At 47.4% G+C, this 23,715-nt stretch overlaps 3 protein-coding genes and 1 pseudogene across 3 annotated transcripts; all 4 read right to left on the bottom strand.

Annotated features, from left to right (window-relative positions):
• Positions 1-3,210: 3,210 nt before the first annotated feature.
• LOC124700984 lies at positions 3,211-7,717 on the bottom strand. The gene is made up of 4 exons (XM_047233048.1): positions 7,503-7,717; positions 7,134-7,390; positions 4,850-5,085; positions 3,211-4,279 (listed from the first exon to the last, which is right to left on the bottom strand). The coding sequence occupies exons 1-4, from the start codon at positions 7,703-7,705 to the stop codon at positions 3,695-3,697; spliced, it is 1,281 nt and encodes a 426-aa protein (XP_047089004.1). The 5' UTR covers positions 7,706-7,717; the 3' UTR covers positions 3,211-3,694.
• Positions 7,718-9,486: 1,769 nt separating this feature from the next.
• LOC124700983 lies at positions 9,487-11,031 on the bottom strand (annotated as a pseudogene).
• Positions 11,032-11,129: 98 nt separating this feature from the next.
• Positions 11,130-15,011, bottom strand: LOC124700981. The gene is made up of 4 exons (XM_047233047.1): positions 14,815-15,011; positions 14,188-14,561; positions 12,391-12,626; positions 11,130-11,830 (listed from the first exon to the last, which is right to left on the bottom strand). The coding sequence occupies exons 1-4, from the start codon at positions 14,964-14,966 to the stop codon at positions 11,264-11,266; spliced, it is 1,329 nt and encodes a 442-aa protein (XP_047089003.1). The 5' UTR covers positions 14,967-15,011; the 3' UTR covers positions 11,130-11,263.
• A 3,184-nt stretch (positions 15,012-18,195) lies between these two features.
• On the bottom strand, positions 18,196-21,335 carry LOC124697806 (putative F-box/LRR-repeat protein 23). The gene is made up of 4 exons (XM_047230345.1): positions 21,297-21,335; positions 20,850-21,221; positions 20,552-20,766; positions 18,196-18,296 (listed from the first exon to the last, which is right to left on the bottom strand). Exons 2-4 carry the CDS (start codon positions 21,194-21,196, stop codon positions 18,196-18,198), a joined length of 663 nt encoding a protein of 220 aa, XP_047086301.1. The 5' UTR covers positions 21,197-21,221; positions 21,297-21,335.
• Positions 21,336-23,715: the final 2,380 nt, after the last annotated feature.

Here is a 23,715-nt window from a genome sequence, read left to right as displayed (position 1 = left end):
AAATAAGACCGTGGGCTTTTGTTTCGTCCAATTCCGAGAATATTTCCTGTATAGGATTTCTCGAAACCAAAAACAACGAGAAAACAGAAACTGGCGCTTCGGCATCTTGTTAATAGGTTAGTGCCGGAAAATGCATCAAAATGATATAAAGTGTATATAAAACATGTGAGTATTGTCATAAAACTAGCATGGAACATAAGAAATTATAGATACGTTTGAGACGTATCACATAGCTACCAATAGAGCCCTCAGCCTCGGGGGAGAACTACTCTCTCCTCATCATGGGAGACAGCAACAGCGATGAAGATGGCGATGGAGTCGATGGAGATGGCTCCGGGGGTAATTCCCCGTTCCGGCAGGGTGCCGAAACAGAGACTTCTATCCCCCGAATTAGGGGTTTTGGTGGCTGATACGTCCCAAACGTATCTATAATTTCTTATGTTCCATGCTACTTTTATGATGATACTCACATGTTTTATACACATTATATGTCATTATTATGCATTTTCCGGCACTAACCTATTGACGAGATGCCGAAGAGCCAGTTGTCGTTTTCTGCTGTTTTTGGTTTCGTATATCCTAGTAAGGAAATATTCTCGGAATTGGACGAAATCAACGCCCAGGGTCCTATTTTTGCACGAAGCTTCCAGAAGACCGGAGGGGAGACGAAGTGGGGCCACGGGGCGCCGACACAGTAAGGCGGCGCGGCCAAGGGGGGGGGCGCCGCCCTAGTGTGTGGCCCCCCTGTCAGGCCTCCGACTCCGCCCTTCCGCCTACTTAAAGCCTCCGTCGCGAAACCCCCAGTACCGAGAACCACGATACGGAAAACCTTCCAGAGACGCCGCCGCCGCCAATCCCATCTCGGGGGATTCAGGAGATCGCCTCCGGCACCCTGCCGGAGAGGGGAATCATCTCCCGGAGGTCTCTTCATCGCCATGATCACCTCCGGATCGATGTGTGAGTAGTTCACCCCTGGACTATGGGTCCATAGCAGTAGCTAGATGGTCGTCTTCTCCCCATTGTGCTATCATGTTAGATCTTGTGAGCTGCCTATCATGATCAAGATCATCTATTTGTAATCCTTCATGTTGTGTTTGTTGGGATCCGATGAATATTGAATACTATGTCAAGTTGATTATCAATCTATCATATATGTTATTTATGTTCTTGCATGCTCTCCGTTGCTAGTAGAGGCTCGGCCAAGTTGATACTTGTGACTCCAAGAGGGAGTATTTATGCTCGATAGTGGGTTCATGCCTCCATTAAATCTGGGACGATGACGAAAGTTCTAAGGTTGTGGATGTGTTGTTGCCACTAGGGATAAAACATCGATGCTTTGTCTAAGGATATTTGTGTTGATTACATTACGCACCATACTTAATGCAATTGTCTGTTGTTTACAACTTAATACTCGGAAGGGGTTCGGATGATAACTCGAAGGTGGACTTTTTAGGCATAGATGCATGCTGGATAGCGTCTATGTACTTTGTCGTAATGCCCTGATTAAATTTCATAGTACTCATCATGATATATGTATGTGCATTGTTATGCCTTCTTTATTTGTCAATTGCCCAACTGTAATTTGTTCACCCAACATCTGCTATCTTATGGGAGAGACACCGCTAGTGAACTATGGACCCCGGTCCTATTCTTTACATCTGAAATACAAACTGCTGCAATTGTTCTTTACTGTTATTCGCAAACAAACATCATCATCCACACTATACATCTAATCCTTTGTTTACAAGCAAGCCGGTGAGATTGACAACCTCGCCGTTACGTTGGGGCAAAGTTCTGTGATTGTGTTGTGCAGGTTCCACGTTGGCGCCGGAATCCCTGGTGTTGCGCCGCACTACACTCCTCCGCCATCAACCTTCAACGTGCTTCTTGACTCCTACTGGTTTGATTAAACCTTGGTTTCTTACTGAGGGAAACTTTCTACTGTGCGCATCACACCTTCCTCTTGGGGTTCCCAACGGACGTGTCAACTACACGCATCAGTGGCGGCGGAGCTACGGAACTCTTCTGGAGAAATCGTCCATCTCCTCTAGGGTTTTCAGGTCAGGAGCTTAATATAGGCGAAAGGGCGGCGCGAGGGGGTGCCCGAGGGGCCCACCCCATAGGGCGGCGCCGCACCCTCCTGGCCGCGCTAGTGGATGGGGAGGAGGCCGTGGGCCTCCTCTGGCCTGGCCCTTTTGGCTCCGTGGGTCTTCTGGCGAAATAGAATTACTGTAATTTTTCTGGATTTTTCCGAGCACTTTGGTTTTTGGGCCTTTTCTGCAATAAACAGACATAATAAACAGAAACTGGGACTGTGGCATCTTGTTAATAGGTTAGTTCAATAAATGCCATAATATGATATAGAGTGCATATAAAACATGTAGCTATTGGCATAAAACTAGTATGGAACATAAGAAATTATAGATACGTTGGAGACATATCAAGGTTGTAAAAAAAATCGAGGTTGATTGCCAAGGATGTAGAAGTGGGATAAGTGTGATGCGTGTCATTGACTTTCATTCTAGACTCTAGTATCTCTTTTTCCTTCTTAATAAATCCAAGTTTGATTATCCCACTTATCCTATTTGCTCATCCCTACAAATTGCTGTCTAGTTTGTTGCCTTCCATGCAGAAAGAACGGACAGATAGAGTAGCAGAGACAATTGTCCCATAAACTACAACCCGATCCTTACATCAAGCATCATAATAAAAAATGACAAGTTAGCATGGCTTTTATATGATATCTCAGTTTGCTTTAACCTTCACTTAGTTGGATTACGTTCGTTGCACCACCTAAAAGTTGAAGTGAAAACTAGGAAAATGTAATAATCATTAGGACTATAAGATATATCCTCCTAATCATATCTTGTTTAGGGGGGCTCGTACACATCGATTGTGAAAGAAGCAGTTGTTAGGTCTGCTCATAGAACGGACAGGAAAAATAAATAAACCCGTAAAACACAAACTTATATAGATGATTACCATCTTACATCATGGGGCATTCTGCTGAACTGCCGGGCCTGGAAAATTTTCAGCTGCAAAAAAGCTTGTTGGTATTACAAGATCGTTCCCATGGTAAGTCTGGCCAGTTTATGCACTATTGATGTTGGCATTGCCCCCGCCCATGAACGGTCCACCCTCCTGGACCTGTACCAAGCGAGCAGGCGACAAAGGTGACATCAGATGCGTCGGCAAACGATTGTCCAGGTTTGAGTGCAGCAACATCAGCTACTGGTCCAGTAGGGCGCAGCTAAAACAGGTCCCCAGCTTCAGTCGCGGCACATCTAAGCCAGATCTTGCTCGCGGCCTGCATTCTGATCCTGCACACTGATCATGGATTCTGCTCCTGCTAAGACTCTGGCTGCGGCTACGTGACCAACTCCTGCCGCGTGACCAGCTTCTGCTTCTACTATTCAGGCTTCTGCTATCACTTCTTCTGTCATAGCCTCAAGAGCAGACTCTATCTGGGATATGGCTGTAGCTCCTGCCTGACACTTGTCACCAAATCCTCGACAATCATCCTATCTTCCACATCCATCTGAGACAAAACGATCATGTAGGCCTCAGCAGATGTAACATCATTAGTAGAGTGTTTGGTTGCTGCCACAGGCTGACAACACTAAACTACCTTAGCTTCTTTGCTTACTCTTGGCTCATTCATCATAGACCCAACCTTTTTATTTTTTGACAAAGTTCAGTCTAAGGTTGTTGCTATTCTTCTTGGCTTATTTAAAGTAGACCAAGTCACCTTCACTGTGATTAATGCAAAACCAGTGCTAATCTCTTGAGTAGCACGCCCATGCTGCTTTGCCTCAAAGCAACAGCAATGTTCAGCAGGGACGCACGAGTCTGCGGCTACCGTAAACTTCAACTCCATCTGATCATCGCTCGCTACAGCAACCACATACCTCTTTAAGCCACGTGACTCACCAATAGCACCATCAAAGAGCCGGATTTCTTCATGTAACCCACTGGTAAAACAACTGAGACGCATGCTAAAACTGCTTTGCCCTTGTGATATGACAACTTCTATGGTCGCCTCATATGCAAAGTTAAGACGTGACACACCAACATCAATTGCGCCACAATCCCCATAAATGCGAAATATGAACGGGGTACGATCCCATGTGTCTATGTTATCCAAGTATGATACACCATCAATCACCTGTAGATCTTCTTTTTCATGTTCGCCTGCCTTGATCCGCATGTCATATTCGATTAGAATAGTACCAACCAATTCGATTCCTCGCTTAGGGCCAGCCATGTTGATGAGAGAACCCTACATAACCGAATAAAAGTAAGAAATATCTAAATCTGAATACTCCACTTACAATGTTTTACTTGTCGCAATATTTAAAATTCAGTTAAAGGCATGTTTTATAATTGATGATGGCCAAGATTTTTTCCCACCTATCAAACAAAGAAAACAATGTTAGAAAAGGACATCGGCCCATGCTATTTATTAGATTTTATTTTCGATCCAAATACTTAATTGGATAAGCCTGTAAGAAATAAATGTGGTGATGGGATCATTCATGCTATGCATGTTTATATGCCTATAAATAAATGGAATCAACTTTTTCAAAGTTTACTTGATAGCAACAGAGTCCCGAAATATTCTATTTGATTTACTATTGACTAGCTGACTAAGTGATACTTAGTTTCATTATTTAGATTTGTTCTTATAGCAAATCATCATTTCATAATACAAGACTTGGTATAGCAGTGGTTTACGGTCATGGACCATGTTTTTTCTTGGCTCAATAAGATCCCATGGACCAAAATGCCTGCTTCCATGATGGGTTATTAATAGACTTATGCATAGAAAAAAATTCAGACATGTACACACCTGCTTCAAGATGATGGGATCATCCCTGCTAAAATGGACGATATAGTTAAGTAATGGATTCATATTATCCCGAGCTGCGATGTATCCATACAACTCGACTGAGCCAAGCTCTGCAGGAATATTAGCCAACCTTAATGACAAAAACTGCAACATGTGACGACTTGCGTGTGACTCGCAAATTCCATTGTGCATTCTGCAATCTATGGGATCTGAAAACATCATTGCCTCCAGCCAAGCTTCAGAAAAAATACAAATTTTATTAGAATTGGAAAGTAATAAAAGAAATGAATGTTTTTAACATACAAAAAGTTAACATGCCATTTAAAGGATTCCATGGTCCTAATCCATCTCATCCAAGTGAAGCTATCGATGTTCTTTTTAGTAAGAATTTTGCTCCCTTGAAAAGTTTTATTTTTCTAGGAAAACCCAAGGAAAAAGGAAGTAATATCAGGAGTCCAAGTTCAATCATGTTTGCCTTGTACAGGCAAGGAGTCCATCCAACATACGTTTTTCCAGTGTGTGGTCTCTAATAGAAAGTGGGAATCATAGAAATCCATGTAGGCAGTAGTTTTGAATCAATGGTTCGGTTTTGGATTAGTAATGAGAAACATGTGGTGCTTAAATGTTCAGTGAAGCAGCTATGCGGTTGCTTTGGAAATTATGAAACCATTTGTGGTTTCGGAATGGAAACTGCCCTCATTTGGCAAAGCATGACCCCATGGTTAAGATCTGCACACTGCTTTGTCCAGCATGAAAGTTGGAATACTACAATTGGTGGGTGTCAGGGCTGGAGGCATTCGCAGTCACACCGAAAATGCTCGTATGGATGCAGACTGGTGCCTCTTGCTGAAGAACCTTTCAGGGCTCGTTTGATTCGCAGGATTTTCCGAACGCAGGAATAGGAAACACACAGGATCCGGATGACATGTCCTCTCCAATCCTACAGGATTTTAGATCCAAGAGCATTTGATTGCAGAGGAAAACCAAAAGAATTGTAAAAAGAGGTTGGAGTGAAGGGAAATTTTCCTTCAAAACATAGTGCAAATCAATCATTTGTAGGAATTCCAAAGGATTGCAATCCTATGAATCAAACAACCATTGTAGAAAAAAATCCTATGGATCCAAATCCTACAAAAATCATACACAATTCCTTTGAATCAAACAAGCCCTCAGTGTTAATGCTTGCTGGAGAGCGACAAGAAGCCTGAAGAATCAGAATAATGTGAGGAGGACGAGTAGGAAGTGGGCTTGGCTGCACTCTGAGCTGCACGGTTGTATCTTCCTATCTTCTGCAAATCATGCAGAGGGCATGTGCTCTGAAAAAAATGGTCTGTTATTATTTTCGTCTTGATGCCATGCAGTGGACTGGAACTCTAAGAAAAGAGAGTAATATCTAATCACCTCAGGTAGGAAAAGGTCCATTTATTGCATAACCCCATAAACTATACGACGGTTCACTACACTCCAATAACTACCCAGAGTGGTCATTTCACCCCTGATGAAATTTATTTTATTTTGTTTTCTCTTTTTGTAAGTCCTCTTTTACGTTGACTTTTTCCCGATGGACAGCATATCCTACAATTATAAATGTTTTCATGGTTTTCCAAGAGTATATCTGCATATGTGGGGAGCACCAAACCTGGCTAACATTTTGTATGCACACATACGTCCTAAAAGGAATGAAATGATGTAGCAGAGGATATGAATTTTTCACATAATAAAAAGGTAAACATCATTTTGGAGTGAACTGAACACAATTGGGGGGGGGGGGGGAACAGGGTAAACCTCAACTGGAAAATGGTTTAGGGAGTTATCTGGACAATCAGAAGAGGGAGGAGTTATAATGTCTGGTGAATCACAACCGGAAGTATGCTATCCTGTGCTTCGGGGCGAGGTGGGATCGGGGCAAGAAATGAGGAGTCCTAAAAATTAGATTTGTCTAGCCGCAATTGTTATTCCCTCCGTCCTAAAAAGGATGTCTTAATTTTTCTAAATTCGGATGCAATAGTGCCAGATACATCAAATTTTAGAGAAATCCAAGGTATCCTTTTCAGGACGGATGGGGTAGATGTTTCCTACTTTTGCAAACACCAATCAGTGAAACCCCTAGGTAACATTCTACAACATTTCCCTTTGTAAGTGCCATCAACAACTGCCATCAATTAGTAAAGTAAACAGAGCAAAGCAAAATTAACATCGAGATTCCATGAAACAATATATCAGTTGACACTACAGCTTCAAAGAATCCCTAATACACTGTAACAAAATAAAAAATATCACTTACTCTCATTACGGTCAGCAATACGATAGTCAATTTTCCAATCGTCTGTGCCGCTGTATATGGAACCGTCGCGATGGCTGCTATTTGGAAATATCTCCATTAAATAATCAGGTGTCGCTGCTGCAACCACAACTTCTCCTGATGTATCAGGTTTGCTATCCATGACCTCCAAGGTTGTCCCAGAAGCATCTTTAAAACAAAAACTGTCGTTCCCGCTTCTTGTCCTCTCATCTTCAACATTATTGGCGGGAGGGGCATAGCTATAACGAGTAATGACCTTGGTTGTATCAGCATCCTCCATGTATTGGGTAATGGCAGAGTGCTTGCCAAGGGAAACAATAAAATCATTGGCATGAGAAGAAGAGAACTCACCTGGAAAGACGACGGCTAGGTGAACTGACTGCAGGGAAGCCTGGAGGAACTCGTCGAGCAAGCGCTGATGGCCTCCGGCGAGGCGTACCAGATGCAGTGAGGAGAGGTGGAGCTGTATAGGAGAAGCGGTTCGCTGAGGTAGGAGTGGTGGCGACATTGGAGAGACGAGGAATCCAGCGTGAGAGGAATTTCAACGGAACCATCTCGTATCTCGATTGCCGGTCTCTTTCCGCAGCTGAGGCGGCGGCGGCGGCGGGGTGGTGGCAAGGGGTAAAGGGGGTGGGGTGCATCCGACTCTCACGCGGCCCAGCTCGGCCCAGGCAAAACGTGGCACAGGACACACGTCCGGGCGTCTTTGCTCCTCGAAGGCCGGAGTGGAGATGGCAGATTCTTAACGAAAGGAGTTCATCATCCCCGTGTGTCACTGTGTTGTGCCTTGTGCGCCTCCTCTCAGCTCATTGACTCAGGTAGAACCGTGGTCATCGAAGCCGCAGGCTCAAATACGTTGCCACAGTGCTTTGAGGACTACAAGAAGAGTGTTTAGAGTTCACCACGCAGCCGCGCCCCGCTTCCTTGCGACGGCCGGCGGCGCTCTCCTCACCCTTTCTCTCTGGCGGCTGAGCCGGCGGCTGCTCGCGCCCGTGCGCAGCAGGTGGCCGGGGTCAAGCCCCTCCTCTTTCTTTTCTTTTCACCACCACCTGAACCCGGCGGCCAAAATCCCGGAGGCTGTCCACGGCGTGAACGAGCGGCGGCGCCCCCCTGGTCCTTTTGCCGGTGCGTGCGTTCACCCGAGGGTGGGCGCACCACCGTCAAGATGACCAGAGGTGGTGCCCCTGGTGGTGCTCTTTGCCGGCAAAAGCGCAGTTACGCGCAGTAGCCGGTATTCTTCCGGCAGTGGCGGCGCTGTGCCCCACTGCCCTTCTTCTTCCTCGCCGGCAAGCCCAAAAACCGTGGCCGGCAAGGATCTTTTTGCCCTTTTTTATCACTGTCAGGGTTTGTGTTCGGTGTGCGGGTCGATCTAGGGTTTTCCTTTCGTTTCTACCGATTAGTACAAGATCTACTAACTAGTACCCGCTCTGAAACCAATGATAGATCTCCTAGATCAACTAGCCTAGATCTTAATCGGTAGTAACCATATCTCTGTAACGAATTGTATCCATGTACTGTGAGAGGGAGGGAGAGATACCAAGACTGCTGTGATGTTTACCTTCTCGGTGCGAGAAGGACGAACCCGTCGACGTTGACGTGGTGACGGCGGTGGATCAGTGAGGGAGTGGTGGCGGCGGAGCTTCCCGTCGGCACTGTGCTGAACCTAGATCGGTAGGTGTGTTGGTGGGGCGAGTGGCACCCCTTTCAACCTCGTAACGTGTGCCACCGCCCCCACCATTGTATATACAGCACAGGCGACAGGGGCCCACCAACCAGATGCGGTTGGGCGCCCCCGATCAGGACGCGGACGAGGTCAAGGGTCTGAGTTCGAGCCGTTGGGCTCGGACGCGAGGAGATCATCCTAACACACATAACATTTCAGAAAGCTCTCTTTGAATCTCTGGACAATGTGTCGTCAAGGGAAAAGCCAGAATTCAAACAATAAAATGTCACATACATTTGCAAAGCTTTCCTTTTTTTTTACAGAAAAAGCCTCAATTGTGAAACTCCATCGATCACACAAATAAGGGGTGCATGCTCATGTAAGGTACCAATCATAAAGATCACAAATCTACTCAGATCACAATATACAATGAATCCCATCTTCAAAATCAACAGCGTGGCCGTAATCTGAGTCATCGCTCTCCAAACATGGTTGACGGCCCAACAAGAAGATTATCGATGCATACGTGCTTATAGTAATCTTGTTGTAGCTTTATCTTTTATGATCTACTGAGTTTGTTTACAAGCACATGTGCATTTATCTTAAAACAGAACTATAACGCAACAAACCATTATAAATCATCTGGTTATAAAATGACCTACTGTACAAGAATATGTTTTGTCTCCATAGAATGATACTCATGCTTGTACTTGTAGTTACTCTGAATAGCTGACACTTTTCTGATACAGAGGCAAAACTTTGGGTTGTCTATAGATCTCCAAAGAGTAGAGAACCTAGAGGCCAACCCTCTTCTTCAAGTGTTGCTTGAAATCCATGATATCACCTTCCTACCTAGTCCCCGACTGGTTCGCACACACCCAGCTCTCTTGAGCAACCTGGTTGATCAGCCTGAAGCCATGGCTCCCCAGGACCAATCCACCGTCCCATTCATTCATGCCTCAGCAAGGAAGTCGATGGTCTGAGTGTCAAGATGATTTGTCGGTTCATCGAGCAACAGCATCTGCCTAAATGCCAACCACACAAAGATAACACCAGCCTTCTGCCCATCTGACAGAATTTTCATTGGCATTACCTGGTCCTTCCCTGACAGCTGGCATGCCCAGATCCAGCTTCTCGGTGAGATGTTGATGGAACCGTGCAATGTGTAGGTGATTATGGCGCCTGACCATGCCATTCAATGGAGTTAGGTCACCTGTGGTGAGCTTCAGAAGTGTGCTCTTCCCTGCACCATTGGGACCGACCAGTGCAACTCTTGAGTCAAGGTCAACACCAAAGTCAAGGTTCTTGTAAATGAGATTATCTGGAGTGTATACAAAACTGACATCAGCAAACTGTAGAACTGGTGGTGGGAGCTTGCCAACATCAGTAAAGGGGAACACCAGGATATTTGTCCTTCACAACCTTCTCAACAAGACGACCATGCTCCATCTTAGCAAGAGTTTTCTCTTTTTTTTTTGAGAGAGAGAGAGAGCGAGAGTTTTCTCTTTGCGAGCCTGACAAGCAAGCTTTTTTGCAGATCCATGACCAAACGGGGTGTGATGTACTCCTTCATATTAGCAATATGTTCCATCTCCCATTTGTAATTCTTCATTTGATTCTCTTCAAGTTCAGAGCGGATTTGCACATATTGGTCATAAAAACCAGTGTATAACTTGAGGGTTTTCTTCTGCATGTGGATGATGAATCTTGGGAGCGTGAGATGACAACAAGTATACACTCAAAATAGTTTAATTTCTCTTCCAGCCAGACACATGCCTGAAGATCTGCAAATAAAAGCAAAAAACAATTGTCTCAGATTGCTTTCAAGTAACTATAATAGACTACCAATGCCATGCAGAAGCGACTAGAACAAATATGTAAGAAAAACGTATAAGGGAGTCATTATTTTTAGTGTCTCAGCTTGTTGAGGGAATATTGCAAAAGCACATTATTTCTAATGAACAAATGTTCAAATTTCAGTTGTTTCAGATCATTGTACAAGACAAACCAAGATGGTTGGTTGGCCCATCAAGCAAAAGAATGATCGGATTCATGAACGCCCTTGCCAACAGAATCCTCATACGCCAACCACCAGAAAAGTCTCGAATTGGCTTTGCATGCATCTGCTTGTCAAAACCCAGGTCAAACAATTTCTCAGCAGCACGCATTTCAGCAGTTGATGCATGCATTGGGTCTATCCCCGCCATAGGCACCCCGGCATCAACCTCAGCGCACCTCCCCCAAACTGCCCCAGGTAGACAGCTGAAACTTTTACTAAATACATACACTAGTTTGATTACAACCCAAAGTTGCCAAATCTAATTCTAAGGCAGATGTAACATTATTAGTACAATGTTTGGTTGCTACCTGACTTAGCTTCTTTGCCTACTCTTGGCTCATTCATCATAGACCCAAGTTTTTTTTTACAATGTTCAGTCTAAGCTCGTTGCTATTCTTCATCTTCTATTAAAGTAGACCAAGTCACCTTCACTGCAATTAATGCAAAACCAGTGTTTATCTCTTGAGTAGCACGCCCATGCTGCTTCGCCTCGAAGCAACAGCAATATTCAGCAGGGATGCACGTGTCTGCGGCTACCTTGAACTTCAATTCCATCTGATCATCACTCGCTACAGCAACCACAGACCTCTTTAAGCCACGTGACTCACCAATAGCACCATCAAAGAGCCGGATTTCTTCATGTAACCCGCTGGTAAAACAACCAAGACGCATACTGAAACTGCTTTGCACTTGTGATATGACAACTTCTATTGTCGCCTCATATGCAAAGTTAAGACGTGATACACCTACATCAATTGCGCCACAATCGCCATGGATGCGAAGTGTGAACGGTCTACGATCCCATGTGTCTATGTTATCCAAGTATGATACGCCATCGATCACCTGTAGATCTTCGCTTTCATGTTCGCCTGCCTTGATCTTCATGTCATACTCGATTAGAATAGTACCGACCAATTCGATCCCTCGCTTAGGGCCAGCCATGTTGATGAGAGAACCCTACGTAATCAAATAAAAGTAAGAAATATCTAAAGCTGAATACCTCCCTTATGATGTGTAACTTGTAGTGACATTTAGACTTGAGTTAAAGGCATATTTTATCATTGATGGCCAAGATTTTTTCCGCATATCAGATAAACAAAACAGTGTTAGCTCGTGAAATCAGATCCTGCTATTTGTTAGATAAATGAAATCATTTTTCTAAGTAAGCCTGTAAGAAATGAGATCTCGTGACGGGATCATTCATGGTATGTATGTTTATATGCTTATAAATAAATGAAATCATTTTTCTAAGTTTACTTGGTAGCAACCAAGAGTCCAGAAATATCTTATTTGATTTTCAATTGACCATGTGATACTTAGTTTCATAATTTTGATTTGTTCATATAGTAAAATCATCATTTCATAATACAAGACTAGGTATAGTAGTGGCCTATGGTCAAGGATCATGTTTTTTCGTGGCTCAGTAGGAGCCCAGGGAGACAGATATCTGCTCCAATGATAGGTTATTAATAGACTTATTCATTGAAATAATTGCAGACATATATAGATGTGCACACCTGCTTCACGATGATGGGATCATCCCTGCTAAAATTGACGATATAATTAAGCAATGGATTCAGATTATCCCGAGCTGCAATGTATCCATATAACTCGACTGAGCCAAGCTCCACAGGAATTTTAGCCAACCTTAATGACAAAAACTGCAACATGTGACGACTTGAGTGTGACACACAAGTTCCATTGTACATTCTGCAATCTGTGGGATCGGAAAACATCATTGCATCCAACCAAGCTTCATAGAAAAATACAAGTTTTATTAGAATTGGAAAGTAATAAGAGAAACAAATGCTTGCTATACGAAAAGTAACATGCCGTTAAGGATTCCATGGTCCTATCGGAAATTGTTCCTCTCATTTAAGTGAAAAAAAACTATGGATGCTGTCTTTAGTAGGAATATTGCTCCCTTGAAAAGTTTTTCTTCTGGGATCTAGCTAAAATCATATGAGTCCATGTATGCAGTAATTTTGAATCAGTGGTTCGGCTTTGGATTAGGTATAAGAAACATGTGGTGCTTATTATGTTCAGTACAGAAGCTATGTGGTTCCTTTGGGAACTAAGGAACCGTTTACAATTTCAGAATGGCAGCTGGAAGAATCATATCGTTCATTTCACAAAGCATGGCCCCATGGTTAAGAGCTGGACACTGCTTTGCGCAGCATGAGGTTTGGAAAACTGCAATTGGTGGGTGTTAGGGCTGAAGGCATTGGCAGTCACCAGAAATTCTCGTATGGATGGACTGGCGCCCCTTGCTGAAGAACCTTCCGGGGAGTTCCTGCTTGCTGGGGAACGAAGAGAATCCTGAAAAATCAGAACAGGACGAGGAGGACAAGAAGGAAGGAGGTTTGGCTGAGCTCTGAGCTGTACGGTTGTATCTTCCCATCTTCTGTAAATCATGAAGTGGGTATGTGCAAAAACTGCGCTGTAATTATTTTCTACTTGATGCCAAGCAATGGAACCGAACTCTAAGAAGAGAATGATTTATAATCACCTCAGGAAGGAAAAGGTCCATTTATCGCATACCACCCCCCCCCCCGAAAAAAAATATTCCTCAGTTCAGTACACTCCAAGAACTACCAAGACACCTGATGAAATTTATTTTATTTTATGTTCATTTTTCCCAGTGGTAGACAACATCATATCCTACGTTATAAATATTTCCTGATTTTCCATGACTATCTGCATAATGCAGGGAGCATGAAACCTGGTTAACATTTTTTATCCTAAAAGAATGAAATGCCGTCGCACAGAACATGATGCCACCTATCATACAAATGTTCAACATAAAATAGGGTTTTGTGAGGAATAAAAAGATGAGCATCATTCTGGAGTGAACTGAACACAATTTCGGGAAAAAACAATGGAGGGGGAAACAGTGCAAAGCTCAACTGAAAACTGATTTAGGGAGTTATCTGGACAATCAGAAAACACTGGGGAGATAGGAGATATAATGTCTGGTGAGTCACAACAAAAAGTATGCTATCTTAGGCCCCGGGGCGAGGTGCGCTAGGGGCAAGAAATGGGGAGTGACAAGGGCAGACAAAGACAATGACCAATGGCACAAGCTGCAATATTCCAAAGGCGCGATGGCTAGATGTTCCCTACTTTTGCGAACACCAAGCAATGAAACCCCTGGGTAACATTCTACAAGATTTCCCTTTATAAGTGCCATGGCACCGCTACAAATTAGTAAAAGTACACGGAGCAAAATTAGCATCGAGATTTCAGGAGACAATATATCAGTTGACCCTATAGCTTTAACAAATACAAAAAGGGAAAATAGATTGATAGCTTACTCTCATTACGGTCAGCAATACGATAGTCAATTTTCCAATCATCTGTGCCGCTATATATGGAACCGTCGCGATGGCTGCTATTTGGAAATATCTCCATTGGGGGCACATAATCAGGTATCTCTGCTGCTGCCGAGCTCTTTTTGTCAGCACTGCTCAGCCCACCAAAAATGGCATCCCCGCTTGGTTTCGTCTCATCTTCAACACTTTTGGCAGGAGGGACATAGGTACAACGAGTAATGACCTTGGTTGTATCGACATCCTCCACGTTTTCCATGCCTTGGGTAATGGTAGAGTGCTTGCCCAGGGAACTAATAAAATCCTTGGCAGAAAGGGGTTTACTGCTGCTGGCCATGTGCCGATATCGACGAGGAAATCTATCACGAGGAGTATAAACGGAAAATTTTCAGCATCCGACATGAATAAGATGGTGCCATCAGTCAGGGCTGAATCTACTGTATCTGAGCATGAAATCAGTTTAACAAATTTGGGACTCTGGCTCGGAAGTCATATGGAATGCAATTATTTTTTCCTAGAAGAAAATTAGCATAGGAAGGTCGCGATCTGGATTCCAGCAAGCAATCAAACAACTAAAGGCGAAAAATTTAGTGCGGAAAGAAGAGAACTCACCGGGGAACACGACGGGTAGGTGAACTGGCTGCAGGGTAGCCTGGAGGGAGTCGTTGTGCAAGCGCTGGTGCATTGTGGCGAGGTCGAGCTGTAGAAGCGCAGCGGTGCAGTGAGGGAGAGAGACGAGGAATCCAGCGTGAGAGAATTTTCATCGGCGCTATCTCGTATCTCGATTGCCGGCCTCTTTCCGCCGCCGATGAAAATTCTCTCCGCGCGGCGGCGGCGGCGGCGGACTACGTCGGCGCCCCTCTTTACGGGGTGGTGGCCTGGTGGGGTCATCAAACCCGACGCCTCTCCTAAGTCCTGCCTGCCTACCGAGCGGCCCAGCTCGGCCCACCAACACGCGGCCCAGGACGGCGACGTCCGGCCGGCTTGCCTCCACCCATCTAGGTCCAGGGCCACGCCGTAAGAGCATCTCCAGCCGTTTGGGCTCCCCACGCCCAAATCCGGCGATATTGTCGTCCGGATTGGAGGAAAATTTGGCGCGGGAGGCCCATCTTCCTAGCCGCGAGTCCAGGATGGATGTAACGGACTCCGGCGAATTCAGACAAAATTGGCAAGTTCGTTCAAACATAAGCGAATTTTAATGATATTTAACATATAGAGGCGAGTTCGTGCATAAATAGGCCGAATTCGTACATATATTTGAATTCGGCGATTGGCAAACTAAACTTAAACTAAATATCGGTCTACTACATGCCGAAATGGCGGTAGAAGGACGTGTAGTCGCCGCCGTCGTCGTCGTCGCTCGAGCCGGCGTTGTCCTGGGGCGGCGGAGCCTCGTACCAGCGGCTCGTGCCACGGCCGGCGTCGCCGGTGCGTGGCGGCAACGGAAGGTACATGCCGTCGTCGCTGCTCTCCTCGAGCTTCACCACCTCCCCGGGCGCGGCGTTCCTAGCGGCGGATGGTGCGGCGGCGTGAGCGGCGACTTGACGCGCCCGAGGCCGGATCCGGCGGCCGCCGCCGTCGCTCCGCCTCCTCGCGCTCCCGGTCCGCGCTCGGACCACTCCGGTGCGGCGTCGTCCGCGCGCTTCTCCTCCTCCATGTCCTTCGGCCGACCCGGCGATTGCCTCCGCCATCGCGGCGTCCTCCGCGCGCTTCGCCTCCTCCCCGGCGAGCCGGTTTGCGGCGGCCTCTTTCTTCGTCTTCTTCCGGCCGCTCGCGGAGCGGAAGGCCGGTCGCGGATGACGAGGGCGCCGGCCGCTGCGCCCTCTGGTCGGCGGTGGCGACGCCGGTTCCTTCTTGACGGTCGCCCACTCCTGCTTGACGGTGGCCAACATCGACCCGCCGGACCTGGACGCCGACCGCGAGCCAGACGAGGAGGAGGATGACACCATCTTCCTCGGCATCCAGGAACCACCGTGCCGGCGCGACACGGTAGGCGCCACCGGCGGCGGCATCCCCAGGACAGGGGAGTTCCCGGCCTCGATGTGCGCGAGCACATTTTCGAGGGTGCGCTCAGGCGCGCTCCACCATCGGCGGCGGTCGGCGGCGTTATTCCTTGCCGGAGGAGGAGGAGGGCCATCGTACGCCCGGATTTCGCGTTCATACCTGCGCCGGAAGAACGCGACCCACGATTCGTGGTTGTCGGGGAAGAAACGCGGATCCGCGCGCTGCTCGTCACTGAGTGGCGAGCACCTCGTTGATCGCCGTTTCTAGTGCGGCCCCCCCGTTGGCGGCGGCGGGATCGGCTCGCCGCCTGCGCTCAGCCTCCATCCCCCCGGTGCGCGGAAGTCCGGCGGCGCCGGGTAGCCCGCCGCGTGGAGGAGCCATCCCTCCCATTGGTGGAGAGAGCGGCGGCCAAAGCCGTTCTTGGCCGCACCGTCGTTCGCCATTGCTATCTCTTCGAGTTCGGGGGAAGATTTGGTGGAATGCGAGAGAGAGGAGAGGTGAATGCAGGGCAGACGCGGTAGTTCGGCGATAAATAGAGGTAGGCGCGCGTGATACCGAGGCGACGACATTAAATCGCCGCGTGGAAGGTACGCGGCCGGCGAATGCTGACCGGCGGCAGGCTTTTACAGCGCGCGGAAGACGATGCGATGAGGACGACGGTCGTGGTCTCTCGCCAACAAGTTGGGGCCACTAGACGCGCAGGAAGTTTCCTCGCCGTTTCGCGCGCTTTTGTTTCGTCCGTCCCCGAGCGCTCCCCGGGGGGCCGGGGATGGCGTGGCATCGCCGGATGAATTTAGGCCCAAATCCGAACGAAAACGAGGAACCAGGAGCGCGACTGGGCCGAATTACGCCGTCCGAATGGAAAAAACGTCTTCCCTTCTCCAATGCAAGTTCCTGTGAAGGAGCTTGACTGCACAAGCACAACAGACCGCACGACTGCGATATGCTTGGAGTTCAGCTGCGTTCTGTACATTTTTTTCCTTCATCTCACAAGGTACTACGTACAACTCTCGTGAGTAGATAACCCCGATAATGCAATTCTCATATATCTGAAGGAAATTATCCTTATAGTTATCCTAGTACAGGCGTACAGCCGACAGGATCAGAGCAATAGTCATAGACTGACGTAAGAGGCCATGTCTCCTAACATTACAACTGGATTTTATCCCAATAAACTGCCTCCACAAAAGAAAGCAGTAGCCGATAAGTTTCATGAGCTTTGTTGTAGAGTGATGAAATGCTGGACATGTTCAGAAAAAGTATGCTCCGTGAGGCTTGTATAAAATACTCATCAAGAAGCTTTGTTGCATAAAATACTCATCAAGAAGCAATATACATGACATAAAAAAATTTCAGGTTAAGTAGTACAACACTTGAGAACATTCATCAAGAAGCTAAAATTTCCAAAATCACATAACTTTCTTTTGGAAAACTAGTTCACCAGTTTGCGCCCCCCATACAATATGTTGTGAAGGGGGAAAAATATAGGCAGAATTCAAACAATTAAATGGCACATACATTTACAAAGCTTTTTTTTTTTACAGAAAAGGCCCCGGTTGCAAAGCTCCATCAGAAGCATTAGAGGTGTGTAAGGTACCAATCATAAGGATAACAATGGACTCGGATAACAATGAATCCTCCAATTTCCAAAGTAAAGAGCGTGTTCGCTTTCCAAACATGGTTGATGGCCTAACAAGATAATTTTGTAGCTTTATCTTTTATGACATACAAAGCTTTCCGCCTTTTCCGAAATAAAGGGAAACTTATCTCTAAATCAGAATCGTAGCACCGATATTTATCACCGTTGGCGGATCCTCGCGACCTCGCCGATATTTATCACGGTTGGCGGATCCTCACGGGGACCCAATCTTAAAAAAAAATTAAGACAAGATTAGTGAGGTATTTTGGCCCATCAGGTTTGTTAAGAGCCTAAATTCTCAGCAATAGTTGGAGCAGTAGCTTAATTCAGCCTAGACCACTTCAGTCGGCTCATACTTCTACCATTGCCACGTGTCGCCACTGCGTATCACCCCACTTGCTCATCATGACCTCGGTCCCGGCAAATTTCGTTCGCGGGACACGCTCGTCAGGGCATCTCCAACCGGGCGACCCATCCCGCGCCCGCGCGTCCGGATGGGTCGAAACGGACAAAAACGCGGCCCAGCGCGCGGACCCATCCCTAAAACGGATGGCCGCGGCGTCCGGGACGACCCAAACCCGCCCAAATCTTGGCCGGGTTTGCGTGGCCGCGGACGCGAAAGGCTGGTCGCTCGCGTCCTCCCCTTGTCCGCCCTGGCCCGCCTGTCCGCCACCGAAAACACAAGGCCGCCGCACACATCTCCCCACCCGCTCCGCCGCCACCCACGGACCGGCGATTTCGGAGCGCGTCGACGCCGGCCATCGTCGTCGAGACGCCGGCAAGCGGGCGGAAGCATAGGTCGAGGTCCCGCGCCGCTTTCGCCGCGTCGTAGCGAGTCCGGAGGACGCCGGCGCCGGCGTTGTTGTCCTCTCACCGTCGCGACACCTCCCGCCGTTCGCAGCTCGCGCCGTTTCCGCCGGAGGTGAGCCCTCCTGCACCGTGTTTCCGGACCGCAAGTCGGCCGAGACGGCCATGGCCGCAGTCCCTAGAGAAGCATTTGGATCGCCTCCGCTCGCGAGGTGTTCGTTCAAAAGCTCGAACTAATATGTGTCCCTTTTCGGATCATGGTGGACAGCGACGACGAGTACTACTTCAAGAACTTCATCGACACGTCGTCGGAAGAGGAGTCCGACGACGAATTTTTCACGGATGCTCGCGGTGCTCATCCACGAGCACATTGTCTCGCGGATCCCCGTGTTCCGGGGTCGTTGCCGGGGCGCGCGGCCGCCTTGGACCGCAAAAGAGAACGCGGCCACGACCAGCTCTACAACGACTACTTCCAACCCAATCCATTGTTCGTGCCGCACTTGTTTCGCTCGTCGTTTTCGGATGAACAGGCCGCTGTTCCGCCGGATAATGGATGGCGTCAAGATCTACGACGACTACTTCGTGCGAAAGTGGATGCACTTGGCAAGGTAGGCCTCTCTTCGTACCCGAAATGCACGGCAGCCGATTAGGATGCTCGCATATGGCGTTGCCGGTGATTTCGTAGATGAGTACACGCGCATGAGTGAGTCAACCGGCCCGGAATCGATGTACGGGTTCTCGCAGAGCGGTGATCGGTTCGTTCGGAGAACAAGTACCTCCGGCAACCAAATGCGGAGGACACGGCTCGTCCGTTGTCGATCAACGCTTCCGGGGGTTTCCTGGGATGCTTGGCAGCATAGACCGCATGCATTGGGAGTGGAAGAACTGCCCCTTTGGTTGGCAGGGGTCATACGGCGGCCATTCCGAGGGGTGCACGATCATTCTTGAAGCTGTTGCTTCCCATGACACATGGATTTGGCACTCATTCTTCGGAATGGCCGGCTCGCACAATGACATCAATGTCTCTGCAGCGCTCTCCGGTGTTTGATAGGCTAGCGTACGGTCAGTCCCCTGATGTGGCTTTTGAGATCAATGGCCACCACTACACCAAGGGGTACTACCTTGCTGATGGTATCTATCCACCTTGGGCTACACTAGTGAAGACAATCCGAAACCCCAGCTCAGAGCAGGAGGCAAGGTTTGCCAAAGAGCAGGAGGCAGCCCGGAAAGATGTCGAGCGGGCGTTTGGCATCCTCCAAGCTCGTTGGGCTATCGTCGGACACCCTGCCGCAGCCCGGGATGTGCAAACTCTGTGGGAGGTGATGACCGCTTGTGTAATCATGCATAACATGATTGTTGAGGTAGAGCGGGATGATTCACTCTTTGATAATGAATGGGACGGCCAAGGAGAGTTGGTTACTCCTCAACGTGCTCCGGCATCATTTCGGGACATTCTTCATGCGCACCATGAAATTCGAGATCTAGCTGTACACAACCAGCTTCAGGCTGATTTGGTCGAGCACATGTGGCAGCATGTAGGCAACAATGCTGCAAACAACAATGATGAAGGAGCCTAGAGCATTTTGTATCGTTTCTTCATTTTATTTGAATAATACTTTATCCTTGATTACATGGACTATGTAATGTATAATACATTTAGAGCATTTCAACTATTTTATATATTTTTTCTATAATTTATTTTGCGTTTTTCTAGTGATTTTACAAGAAAAACATACCATGGGGCGCCGCGACCCAAATCTGGCGCGTTGGGCGCAGCGCGCGACCCAAACGGACGCGCGGACGCGGGGCACCGTCCGCGCGTCCGCTCGGGCACGCAAACGGCCCAAAACGGACGGCCCAGCGCGTCCGTTTGGGTCGCCCGGTTGGAGATGCCCTCAGTTACCCAAATGTCGAAATGGTAGCCGCGCACCCGAAATACCTGTAGGAGAGGACAGCTGCGGAGGAGATCAAGCATTTCTCCCACGGTGGGGTTAATGTCGCCAAGTTCAAGGGAGCGAAGCTCCAGCAAAGGTGCCTCTTTTATCACACTGACGAGCCGTTTGGTATAGTCTTCGCAGTTGGATACAATGCGAAGGGTAGCCAGTGACGGCGAACTGCAAAGCATGGCTTCAATGTTTACAGGATATAAAGTGGAAAAAAATTGTAGTTGATGAAATTTAGAACAGAAAGGAGGTACCTTTCCACGATATATTTTAGGAGGTCATCGGTGACGAACTCGTTCCCGGCGAAGACCCGAAGCTGACCGTCGGAACGGTCGACGGCCGCCTTAGCCATTGTGCGTAGCAAAGCTTTGTCCTTGTTGAGCACGACCTCGGGGTTCTCCATGTCCACAACACGCCACACGTCTGGCACGCTCGCCGCGTCGAGCCAGGAGCGGCACACGAGGCTGGCGCCCATGAGCACGTCGACGGCGCCGAGCCTGACGAAGACCGAGGCGAGCGCGTCGAGGGGCAGTAGCGACCAGTCCCTGGCTCGTCGAGGCGCTGGCGGATCCTTCTGCACGGGCGGCGGTGCAGCGTCCATCGATCGATCTCCTGCGATTAGGAAACTGAAAACAGGCAGTCAGAGCGTTTGGTGGAGTTCAGAGATCCGAACCCCGTGAGGAGGAGTGAGAAGTTCAGACCGCTGTTGATTTGGTCGCGCGCGCGTGCGTCCCTTCTCCGGTAGCGCGCTCCCCTCTGCGCCGCCGAGACAGTTTCCGCCGCCGCCGCCGAGAAGGTTTTGTGAATCTTGATCTATGTGAGACACGGAGTTCCTTGGTTATGTGGAAAGCCGGCGAATCGGAGACGGATGGCCTGCTCGGCTGTCGGGACATGTGTTTTGGGCCATATCGCGTGCCCACTTAAGATGTTCTTGATGGGCCGAGCCTCTAAACTTGGTAATGACGAGCCAAGCAAAGCGACTAAATTTTGCGTTCCTCTAAAAGGAACTAAATTTTGTGCAGCATTTAAATACAAGCAAAGTGCACTAATTGTTTGCAGCAAAGGACCCAGTATCGTGAAACAGCAGCCAGAAGGTGTGATACTCCAGGGCCATACTTGAATGCATCTCTACTCACATCATCGCCATGCATCAGTATACTCGGCACACTCACGCCCATGACAATGATGCTTAAAGCGAGGATGGCAATTTTACTCGCACCTAGACAAGCAGTGGCGCGGAGCCACGGCCCGGCATGACCGGGAAGCTTCCCGGGTTAAGTTGGTGCAATCCCTTGTAGCACTATCATGCAAAAATAATTAAAATAAATGTTTGTGTAGGCAATCGCTGAGCAATGAAATATTTCATGGACTTTGCTCGGGCTATAACTTCGAGCCACCTTCGTCACTGTAGACAAGGTATGACATATTTTTATTTCCAATAGTAGTACATACCTCTAAATTATGGGTAGGGCATTGTATAGCTTTTTACTTATGGTTATATACATACATGTCGTTTATACTGATATGGCCAACTAATCTCTTTTCCTCTCAAAGCTCCTATAGCTGTAGTCTGTATCAACCTTCCACGTCCTCGCCGGCCTTGGTTAATCCATTGTTGGCTGGTCACGGGGGATTTTTCAACTGGACATCTTCTATGATGATTGTTTTGATGGCCAGCAAGCATCGGTCACATCTCCCTCATGTTCAGCTCGCTGTTGTTGGGGTTCTACTCGCCTAGCGATTTGTCGGTGTCGGTGGAGCTTTGGGTGCGGCATTGCCACCATCGAGGGCTCAATGCCTAGCCGATGTCATTGGATTCATGCATCCATAAACTACATCAACATATTCAATACATCGACCACGAAAAATGCTTCACCACGATTACGATGGTCTTGAATTGGGGATTTCTCAAGGCATTTCAAGGGGGCAGCTAGCTCTGGATGGGCATGGCTTATGTCTCGTGGTGATGTCCATGATAGGATCGTTATGCTTTTGTGGTTGTTCCGGTGCATGTTCCTGAAGAAGATATGCCCTAGAGGCAATAATAAAGTGGTTATTATTTATATCTTTATGTTTATGATAAATGTTTATATATCATGCTATAATTGTATTAACCGAAACATTAGTACATGTGTGATATGTAGACAAACAAAGAGTCCCTGGTATGCCTCTTAACTAGCTTGTTGATTAATGGATGATTAGTTTCATAATCATGAACATTGGATGTTATTAATAACAAGGTTATATCATTGTATGAATGATGTAATGGACACACCCAATTAAGCGTAGCATAAGATCTTGTCATTAAGTTATTTGCTATAAGCTTTTGATACATAGTTACCTAGTCCTTATGACCATGAGATCATATAAATCACTTATACCGGAAAGGTACTTTGATTACATCAAACGCCACTGCGTAAATGGGTGGTTATAAAGGTGGGATTAAGTATCCGGAAAGTATGAGTTGAGGCATATGGATCAACAGTGGGATTTGTCCATCCCGATGACGGATAGATATACTCTGGGCCCTCTCGGTGGAATGTCGTCTAATGTCTTGCAAGCATATGAATAAGTTCATAAGAGACCACATACCACGGTACGAGTAAGGAGTACTTGTCAGGAGACGAGGTTGAACAAGGTATAGAGTGATACCAATGATCAAACCTCGGACAAGTAAAATATCACGTGACAAAGGGAATTGGTATCGTATGTGAATGGTTCATTCGATCACTAAAGTCATCGTTGAATATGTGGGAGCCATTATGGATCTCCAGATCCCGCTATTGGTTATTGGTCGGAGTGAGTACTCAACCATGTCCGCATAGTTCGCGAACCGTAGGGTGACACACTTAAGGTTTGATGTTGAAATGATAGAACTTGAATATGGAATGGAGTTCGAATATTTGTTCGGAGTCCCGGATGAGATCCCGGACATCACGAGGAGTTCCGGAATGGTCCGGAGAATAAGATTCATATATAGGAAGTCATATTCCAAGTTTGGAAATGATCCGGTGCATTTATGGCAGGTTCTAGAAGGTTCTAGAAAAGTCCGGAAGAAAACGCACTATGGAAGGGAGGGACTCCACAAGCTTGGCCAACCAAACCCTAAGGGAGGAGTCC

This window comes from Lolium rigidum, chromosome 3 (assembly GCF_022539505.1).
Source record: "Lolium rigidum isolate FL_2022 chromosome 3, APGP_CSIRO_Lrig_0.1, whole genome shotgun sequence".
NCBI lineage: Eukaryota > Viridiplantae > Streptophyta > Magnoliopsida > Poales > Poaceae > Lolium > Lolium rigidum.
The sequence above is the reverse complement of the archived record's forward strand: the minus strand, read 5'-3'. Positions and strand labels throughout refer to the sequence as shown.

What these genes read in the sequence shown, in the direction of transcription:
- LOC124700984 (XM_047233048.1), bottom strand. Translation starts at nt 7,705, where the DNA reads ATGGTTCCGTTGAAATTCCTCTCACGCTGGATTCCTCGTCTCTCCAAT. An exon ending in TATTGCTGACCGTAATGAGA is followed by an intron (nt 5,086 to 7,133) that starts GTAAGTGATATT and finishes TTTTTTCTGAAG; the next exon opens with CTTGGCTGGAGGCAATGATG. An exon ending in ATCCCATCATCTTGAAGCAG is followed by an intron (nt 4,280 to 4,849) that starts GTGTGTACATGT and finishes TCGGTTATGTAG; the next exon opens with GGTTCTCTCATCAACATGGC.
- LOC124700981 (XM_047233047.1), bottom strand. Translation starts at nt 14,966, where the DNA reads ATGAAAATTCTCTCACGCTGGATTCCTCGTCTCTCTCCCTCACTGCAC. An exon ending in CCTACCCGTCGTGTTCCCCG is followed by an intron (nt 14,562 to 14,814) that starts GTGAGTTCTCTT and finishes TCCTCGTGATAG; the next exon opens with ATTTCCTCGTCGATATCGGC. An exon ending in ATCCCATCATCGTGAAGCAG is followed by an intron (nt 11,831 to 12,390) that starts GTGTGCACATCT and finishes TTGATTACGTAG; the next exon opens with GGTTCTCTCATCAACATGGC.
- LOC124697806 (XM_047230345.1), bottom strand. Translation starts at nt 21,196, where the DNA reads ATGGACGCTGCACCGCCGCCCGTGCAGAAGGATCCGCCAGCGCCTCGA. An exon ending in CTAAAATATATCGTGGAAAG is followed by an intron (nt 20,767 to 20,849) that starts GTACCTCCTTTC and finishes CATGCTTTGCAG; the next exon opens with TTCGCCGTCACTGGCTACCC. An exon ending in CCATTTCGACATTTGGGTAA is followed by an intron (nt 18,297 to 20,551) that starts CTGAGGGCATCT and finishes GTTGGAGATGCC; the next exon opens with CTGACGAGCGTGTCCCGCGA.